The sequence below is a fragment of the Cephus cinctus genome, unplaced genomic scaffold, assembly GCF_000341935.2.
Source record: "Cephus cinctus unplaced genomic scaffold, Ccin1 Ccin1_scaffold0189, whole genome shotgun sequence".
Classification (NCBI taxonomy): domain Eukaryota; kingdom Metazoa; phylum Arthropoda; class Insecta; order Hymenoptera; family Cephidae; genus Cephus; species Cephus cinctus.
The window spans coordinates 1,093,368-1,102,789 of NW_014332911.1; the positions used below are offsets into that span (position 1 = coordinate 1,093,368).

Below are 9,422 nucleotides of genomic sequence, written 5' to 3' on the forward strand. Positions count from 1 at the left end.
CCCCGCCCGGATCTCATGGACAAGTGGGATGCTGCACTAAAATGTAAATTGAAAATCGCTCGAAACTTCAAATTAATCGGATCCGATGACCCGCATTAGCCGGACAGATGGACAAACGGACATTTTGCACCCTTCGAGTGCCACCCTCGTTCAAATGTGACCCGTAACGCAGAAACCCATTTAAATTAAAATTAATATTTGCCGGCCATCGAGCGGCTTGTTCTCTCGCCTCTTGCCTCTCGTCCGGCACTTGGAGTCCATATAGGAAATCAGGGACTGCATTGAGAACGCGAAACAGCCAACCGCACCCCCCTTCCTCCTCCCGCCCTTATTCCTTCCTCCCTTACCTCGTATTCCGTAGGACGCGCAATTCACCCTTTCATAAAAAAAAAAAAATATTCAGCCGATGTATCATATTCCCAACGAAACAGCCGCTGACGCTTTACATGGTGACACTGCCGATAAATGAAGTCTGCTCCACCGTAACTAAGTCCATTCTCAACTCCGTGGTTTCAGACGCAGATACTCTCACGCGCGCCACGACCCACGGTCCTTCCCCTCTATCGTCCCCGACTCTTCTGCCTCCGTGGTGAGATTTCCCTAGTAGCTCATGACATGCGATCCTACTGAAAGACCTCCCACCTCTTTCTCATTCTCGCAGCCTCCCCACATGGTCCATGCACGAACCCTGTATGGTGCCCAGTGCTCCTACCACGTACCGGAGCAGTCGACGTTCGTTTGGAGTTACGCACGAGTACCTGTAGTCAACGTACTCGTGTTTGTTATGCTGCACGCAGGGTGGCAGAAGAGAGAGAGAGAGAGAGAGAGAGAGAAAGAGAGAGAGAGAGCCAGTCGGATCGCTGAACTCGCAATCTAATTTTCATCGGCATTTAATCTTTGTGTACCAGGTTCCTCGCGTCGGCACGCGCCTGAGCTTTTCAAAGCTCGCCTCACACCGAATTTCGAAAGCTGGTTCTCGACATTGCAATTATTTCCAGCGTGTTTATTATTTACCCTCGGTAAAACTCTGGCGGTACCGTTCGCGCGACCAACCCCCACCCGAGGCGTCCCTCGCACCCTGGAGGCGTCGCGCCCGACGCCATCGACGCTTCTATGTCACGTTCAGCCGTCGACTGCGTCGCGACAGTTTCGAAAGCTCAAGCTATTCTAGGCTTCCGTGAGGAATTTTCGTCTGATAATGAACGCTCGGGTCAGGGTATAGGGAAAACGGAAGTCTCGACCAGGTCGATGCTTCCGGTCATTATATCCAGGTTACGCAGCGCAGAGGTTTTTTTTCCCCTTTTCGTTTTTCTTTGTCCTTCTCATCCTTCCGTTTCTTTATTTTTTATTTATTTTTTTTTTCTCGGCTCCAATTCCCTAAACACGTCCATGCTCCGAAAAATTACAGCTGTGTAAATTGAACTGGTAGCCTTTCTTATTTTTTTTTTTTTTTTGGTCTCTGATAAATATCTCATGCGAATAGAACATACTCCCAGGAATTCTGCTTCTCAAAAGATGCTTAATAAACTGCACGAGGTTCAGGACAGGATTCTAATTTCCTCATATAAGTGCTGCTATTCGTACGCGTTCTCCACTCGGTAGAATTTTCTCAAGCACTTGGCCTTTTAATTCTTTCGAGTGTAGTTGCCTATTCGTACATGAATAACCTAGTCGGACAGTTTCGCGGTACGCAGAATAATGTTTGGTGGTTATCGTCGTTGCATTATTCCGCGAGGGAACCACCGAGCGGAAGAAGCCGCAGGAAACGAGTCGAGGCGGATCGGAAGTCGTGCAGGAGTAAAATAAAAAAAAAAAGAAGTAATAAAAATAGGTAAAAGAGCCTAGCCGGAGTAAAAATTCACAAACCGTATAGCCTATATACAGAAGCAACGTGACTGTAGTTAACGGCATAACGTGTACAGTGGCGATAACGGGGACTCGTGAGGACCGATTTTGAAAATTAATTTTATTGCCAGGGTTGCCACTGTTGCCAGTATATCCAGCGAGACCCCCTTAACCCCCCTGTTCCTCACTACCTGCTACCGGTTGACCCATTAACTATCCGTCGGAGCCAATCCTTTTTATCGGTGCCTTTTTAATTCGACCATAAATTATCATTGGCCCGGGACGGCAGGTGCGGCTGATGCGGCTGATGCGACGTTATAAATAAATACTCTATATTTCATATTTATGGATAAATTGCCCTGGCGCCGTGATACAAAAAATTCCACCAGCATTCACTCTTCACCCTACGTAGACCATATATCCACCCTATTATTTCTCTACACCTACAAACAAGTCCCGTCCCTCCGTAAAATCCTGCTTATCAAATGATTAGAGGCACTTGGTCTTCCGAGCTTAAGGGCTGAAACTTTCGAAACATATCCGATCGAAAGGCAGAATAAAATTCCGATATTCAAAATTATCGTTTAGCCCGAGGCTGCGATATATTGCACCACGTGGCTGCCGTCCCAAACCTCTTTTTTTCAGACCAATGATAAAGGGACTCGGAGTTGGGCGAAAGGATCCTTCATAAAAATTACCACCTAACGGGTGGCCCCCTTTGCCAAGGATCACCGGAACTCATCGATACGGCTTCGTTTTCTGTTCGCAGATCCGCCGAGGATCGTCGTCAGGCCGCAGTCCCAGCAAGTCAAGAACGGCGGAGTGGCCAGTTTCTACTGCAGCGCCCAAGGATCACCGACGCCCCAGATACATTGGCGTAAAAATGGAAGAAAAGTTTCACGTAAGTCTACCGTAACCCTACCATTTTTCTCTATCTCGTATTCATTCCCATATCCTCCTGGACCATCTCGTCGAGCATGGTCCCCGTGTCCCCGTCCATTACATCGAATGGTCTGACTGTATACCGTGATGGCTAATTAAATTTTCATTTCAGCATCGCAAACGCGCTACCTCATGCAAACCTACAGCGATGGCGCCTTGCTGAGAATCGAACCAGTGAGAATCGGAAGGGACGACACGGTCTACGAATGCCTTGCTGAAAATGGGGTCGGGGATGCAGTTTCCGCCCAGGCCCAGCTCACAGTCTACAGCAGTGAGTCGCACGTCAAATTTATGTTAAAAATCCCAGATTTTTCTTGACGAATACCAATTTTCAGCAAGTGATAAAAGAATAGGGAGACCATATCGGAAACGGCACGTTCACACGTGTACCTCTACGTGTATCTAAATGAGAACCTTGAGGATGCTCGGTATTGTTTAGCCTTTAGCAGCCGAGGGTGTCCTTAAACGGTCGTTCCGAGGATCGCTTATTGTCGGCGAAAGTTCCCGAGACTACCCGAAGCCTGGAAAATTTCGAGGAAATTAAACGGCGCCCCCCCCCCCCCCTTTTCATTTTTACGGATAACAGCTCCAAGGGGGTTGCACGTGGAGGGTGGTTAAATCTCGAGGGGCCAAGCGAACCAGTCGAGAGTAAAGGGGATAGATGGCTGCCGGTGGCTAATGGCGCCCAACCGGAAGCGGTTTAATGGCCAAAGGGAAGAGTGCATTCCCGAGATGGTCCAGAGCCGCGAAGGAAACCCTTTGGGACGTTTCGCGAGGAAACGTTTAATCCTGGGATGTTCTTTTAAAGGCTTCGGGCTTTAATCGCGTTTAAACGTTACTCCCGTGGCATTCGTTAACCTGGTCCAGATCATTGTCATGGAGAGATCAGAGGAGTCGACCAGGAACCTTAAAGACCCGTGGACCGTCTTTCATTATATCCAAACGATTTCTCATAGCCGGTCCCTCCCGAAATTTCTCTTTCTTCCAGCATCCACGACCAGCGCTCTCTTCAGCCAGTTAATAGTTTTCCTATTTACTTTCGGTCCGGCAAACGCGAACTTTTGTTTACGCGGCCTTACCCCTCTTCGGACTTTCCCATGATGGGACTTTCTCTCGATTTTTCAAAGTTTCCCAGACTCTCAGCTTTACGATCCCAGAAAACTCGAACTAAACTTCGATCGTAAAATCTTCGGGGCAAAATGGTACCGCGAGTATGTTTCCCTTTTTTTTTTTTACTACTCTTAAGCACAATCCCCACGGATCCTGCAGTAGTGGTCCTATGCAATCGTCCCGGAAATAAAAAAATCCAAAGGTACAGTGACAGACTATAAAAAAGTTGAAAGATTACTCTATAGACAGACTTTGAAAATGATCCCTATTAATTTCTGAAAAAGCGAGATACGATAGGAGTAGGTATGTATAGGGTGACTCTCTCTCTGTTTTCTCCCAATATTTATATCCCTCTCGCACGTTGCTCGCGGTACTCGTGAATCCACGGGTTTTCGCGACGTAATTAATTCCCACGCGAAAATTAACATCCGCAAATAAATTCGCGAGATCGACGGGATTAAAGGATCTTGTTTTAATCGAACGAGTGCGAACGCGAACACTGCCGCAGTGTCAACGCTTCGTTGCATTGCTGATGCTGGGGCTCGTACGTGTATACACGTGGTTATAACCATATACCGTGATTATAACCACGGTATGCTATGGTTGCTAACGTTATCTCCCCAGGCTCTTTGAACCCCTCGCAGCATCCCAATCAACAGACGAATCCCATACGAATGAAATATCACGCGATCGCCTATCGCCTGTTTACAGACCCTCCCGTTCTCTCTGGACCAATCTGGACGATCGTCTCGAAATTCAACTATTACTTAACGCCGTCTCTTTCGCCGCGTAATAAATCACCCTCGTCCCCCCGGCCCCTCGATTTTTCCGTGATTTCGCTGTGTTTGTTATAAAGTTGATTCCCGGCCAGGTGAGCGTTCCCACAGGTCTAATAATCCGTCGCGACGCCCTCCACGAGAAGATATAGCTCCCGGCCGAGAGATTAATTTTCTAGTTCAGGACAGATTTAAAAATTAAAAGTCAGCATCCGCGGGGGGGGGGGGCCAAATTTAATAAAAAATAATTTTCCTTCATCAGCTCATTTACACTCTCTCACTCTTCCTCTCCGTCGTTCAAGGGATTGAATCTCGAAAAAAAATTAGTCACCCGGTACATTCTCGAAAGAAGGTCAAGTTTTGGAAACGATCGTCAGGTATAAGCACGGAAAAAAATATTCGCTCCTCGGTTGACGAACGTGCCCGACCCTGTGCGCGGACACGATAATTAATTTAGCCGCTCAAAAATATTAGGCTGTAGCTTCGCCATGCGCGGCATCGAATCTCCTGTGGGACCGATACGTTTTTCGAACTGGATGCTTCGCAGACTCTCTCTCTCTCTCTCTCTCTATCTCTCTATCTCTCCACCTGCCAGTTTGTCTGTCTATCCGCTGATTGTGACAGCTCTCACAATCAGTCTGGTCCCTTCTCTGCGACGATACTTTTTTTTTTATTTTTATTTTTATTTTTTATCATTACTACGCAGCTCGGTCCCACGAGGCCTTTTTGGTACGGCATCATTTTCCCAATTGAAATTGAGCAGCTCCCGTTTCGTCCTCCTCCCAACCCATTCGGATACCGCAAGCAGCGCGTAACTCAATAAATGGCGTCACAAACGTATCAGCGCTGCTCGTAGCTGCTGCTGCGTACGAGATCACGTACGTTAAAAGAGGGTAACGCAACCTGTATGCGTAACGACGCGTGTAACGCGTGGCTCGCATTAAAATCGTGCTCGGCTAATGAGATTAATTGTTGTCGAACATTTATAATAACTCGCCAGAGAGATAGCCCCGCAAACTCGTACAAACGCAAGTAACGCTACAAGCCCTGCTAATTGTAATTGGTGGCCCACCACGGGGATAGCGTGTTTCGTTATGTCAAATTTTAATTACGCAGGGATAATTGCCAGCGATTTTTGTTATTCTCGTGGCTCTCGGTCACGCCGTTATTCCGGGTTAGACATCAGTGGATTGCGTCGAGTGGTGGGATGATCTTGACTTTTTTTTTTAGTTTCATCACGTATTTCTATCTTTGGTTAAATTTGCTTTTTTGTTTTTTAACCAAAATTTCATTGCCGTCTATTTTGGAAGTCCCGTAACACGATGCCTTTGCATTCTCGTTTGAAAGGCGAATAGAGCTGCACTGGATGGAGATGAAAATGGAAACGGAGGGTCGCTGGTCCCGAGGACTCTGAGGATGCTCCTGGTCTTCTCAATCCTTGTATACTGTCTATCCAAGTGTATCGGGGCTGTAGAGAAAAGCGTAGAAGAGGAGTGGTACACGTCTCTTGCTACCCTTATATATGTAATCAGAATAGGGGTAGTCGACGAAAGTGCCAAGAATTGTCCTGTGCTATTACGTGAACCGCGCCACTGACTGTCCTGGAATTTTCATGAAAGCTTCTACGTGCCTGTAAAAATCTGAAAACCATTCGGGTTACCTGGCAAGAGGGTAGGAAAGTACTAGGGGGTTGCGTCCTCCCACTCCCCTCCCTCCCTCGCTCGTCGTGAAAAGTTATCTTGTAACTTGGTGGAAAATCCTCCCCTTGTTATCGTACCGAGTTTATCCCGGCGTATTGTCCTTACCGCCACGCTAAACTCCCACCCATTATGGAATACTTTGCAGTAACGCGATTGCGAAATTTTAGCAAAACTGCCCGTTGCTCTCAATTCTCCTACACTTTTCTTGCTTCCATCAAATATCCACTTCTCAGGCACTTAGTAGGTCGCTGCTGTTACCTTTGCATCGCCTGCACTTTCCTTTCTCTGAAATAAGCCTTGTCTTCCTCCCCCCCCCCCTTTCCAACCATGATGCTTGAAGAAAATTAAAGAGAAAGCAAAGTACAGGACGGCACGCAGATGCCGCCATTTTTACCACCCACCCTCCCTCCACCCCCCTCACATTTTTTAAGCCGGTCTTCCGTAAAAAGAAACTTTCTTCTCGGTGCATTTAGTATGCATAATGCAACGACTTGGAAGGCAAGACCGGCTCTCGAATCCTCCATGGATGGCATCATCGGGCGTCGCGACGCTTCGTGACGCTTCGCGAGCGTAGGTAGTACGACGGGAATCGGATAGCGTTATTGGATTTGTCGTTACCGTTTACGAGTGGGATATTTCGCTTTGCGCACAATGGAGGACATTCGATCCTGGTAGAGGGTGGATTTTCCAAAGGGGTGACTATACCGAGGTGACGTCAGAGGGAGATAAGGGATAAGGCAGACCCGACGCTTACGAACGTATACAAATATCGATGCGTCGCGACGGCATAGTGTGACCCGGAATTCATCGCCACGTGACAGGGTGAGTCTTCCCCGCGAGTCCAGGACAGACACTAAACCAGGATCCCTTAGCAGTCGGCATTTAGAATCGAAGCCTCGCGTAAATGTTTAAAGGGACCCAGGTACCGCGAGGCCACCCTAAATTATGGGGATCTTCGGGTCCCGAGATTAAATTTCTATGAGGCCTAAGTGGTGCATTGCCGTGAGAAGATTCGGCAGACCCATTCGCGAGTGCCTTCGCTCGGTACAGTACTCCGCTCATCCCTTATTCTCTACCATAGTAGTTTGCCACCCCCTCTCCCACCTTCCCCTCGCACACCTGAGAACCATTATCTTATCCGCACTTATCACCGACCCCTATACCGTTTTCGGGCTCGCAACCACTTCTACGTTCCTACGGTGTCGCAAACAAGTAGGAAATTACCCCGAATGCCTCGCGACCTAATCTTAAAAATGGAACTGTGCCGTTTGATGGAATTCAACGAAATGGTCCAGGAATTTGGTAATCCTACCGGATACTGTTTCGTACGTCTGTACACTAGTGACTCGACGCCCTTTTGGCCTCCTGACCCTGTGGCTCCTACCCGACTTTATTGTTCCGACTAATTTCGAGCTCTCTGACGTTTAATGCGATCATAAGCCATCCGCCGTTATTACCCCGAAATATTTTATACTTTAGAAGGCGGTTTACAGAGGAAATGGCAAAACGTCGAAAGTTTCCAGCGAAAATTTCTCCCTTTAACCTGGTAAGCTTATCCGTCGTCCCTTTTTTTAATTCCCTGCAATACAACGCAATTTTGACATCGCCTCTGTGCCCTTGTACCTCGACGGCTTCTTGGTATCCTACGTACCATTGGAGTGGTTGCCAGAGAGCGAAGCTTTCGCGCAAAACCCTTAGAAGTTGCGCAAAAGGATCTTGAGAAGGCTTGTAATTGGCAGAGCCGAGAATCGCAATTTTTTTATCAGTTAAGTTGAACGAAGGTAGAGCCTTAATAGCAAAATAATTCTTTGACGATGAAATATTATTCCTGTTCTCCAATTTAGCTATAGTGGCTGTGCAAGCGCATGACATGAAATCCATATCATGCCTCTGGTGTAAAAACTATATCAGAATTATTTGCCCGTAGATAAAAATTGTCTCGAACTTCTGTCGCAAAAAATTCGCAATTCCGATTGGTCTTTCCTATCGTCATTTGATGCGCGTGAATTTGCCGGTTAGTGTACACCTCCATGGCATTCAATTGATTTGGCCGAATGCAATCACTTTAGAAATGTAAAGATGCGAAGTAATTGTTCAATCGTTTATGGGATGCTGATTCGGCGCACCTGCGATGGACCTCCAGTGAGAAATAATAAAAGCAGAGGAGCCGAGCCGAGGTACAGTCGCGAAAGAAACAAAAGTGAAAAACCATTGTAATTCCGGGATGGGTAAGGGTGGGTAAGGGCGGGTCGAGTGGACAATATTTACCCACTCGAGGAGCCTCCAGGGATTTCTGTTTCAAGCTAGATTCTCGTGTCTCGAAGAAGGGCTGTTTTTTTCGTTTTCATCGTTTTCTGTTTTCTTTACCGGATCCTCCAGATCCTCCTTCAGCTACCCTCGCCGCCTCCTCCTGTTCCACAATCATCGTCAGCGTCAGCTCGTCTCGCCAACACTTACACGCTCCACCCCTAACCCCCCTCCTGGGTGTTCTTGGATCTCCGTGGTCCAGTCGATCCTGGGACCCGATTCTTTTCACCTTCCAGCCAAGAAATCCAACGAACCAATCGGGAACGCGATACCAAACTCAGTCGAACTAGGAGCAAGCAGCGGTATAAAAATATCTCTGGACCAAGCTCCGATTAAGGGCTGATCCGGGATGAAAAAGCAGAGCCCGAAGTTGCAAAGCGGAGGAACATTGGCAACTCGTGGGGACGGAGGGGTGGAACCAAGGGGGAGGTGACTCTACGAGAGTTTAGGATGAAATAAGAAAAGAGAGACAGAACGAGGTAAGAGTCAACCTGGTCCCGGGGGAGGATGGAAGGGTAGCGCCGGTGGCGGTTCGAAGATGCTAGAGAGATAGAAGACACGCTGGAAAAGATAGTAGACTACCGTGGGGTAGTAAGGCCGAGAAGGGGGGTACTTGGCAGTTCCAGGGGGATGGTTTGGGGAATTTAATTTGGCCAAAAAAGCGCCGCTTTAATTAGTAATTAATTGGCACATAAATTAGGCGCGAATTTTCGTCCCGCTCGACCGACCCCCACCCACTCCC

General features: G+C 47.7%; 1 protein-coding gene across 10 annotated transcripts in view; it reads left to right on the plus strand.

Moving 5' to 3' along the window:
• The window catches only part of LOC107264618 (tyrosine-protein phosphatase Lar), a 266,051-nt gene that overhangs the window by 198,575 nt on the left and 58,054 nt on the right, over window positions 1-9,422 (plus strand). For all 10 annotated transcript variants that reach the window (XM_025081875.1, XM_015733059.2, XM_025081872.1 and 7 more), the window contains 2 exons: window positions 2,615-2,746; window positions 2,900-3,058. In XM_025081875.1, coding sequence (XP_024937643.1) covers window positions 2,615-2,746; window positions 2,900-3,058 — 291 coding nt within the window. The remainder of the gene's footprint in view (window positions 1-2,614; window positions 2,747-2,899; window positions 3,059-9,422) is intronic.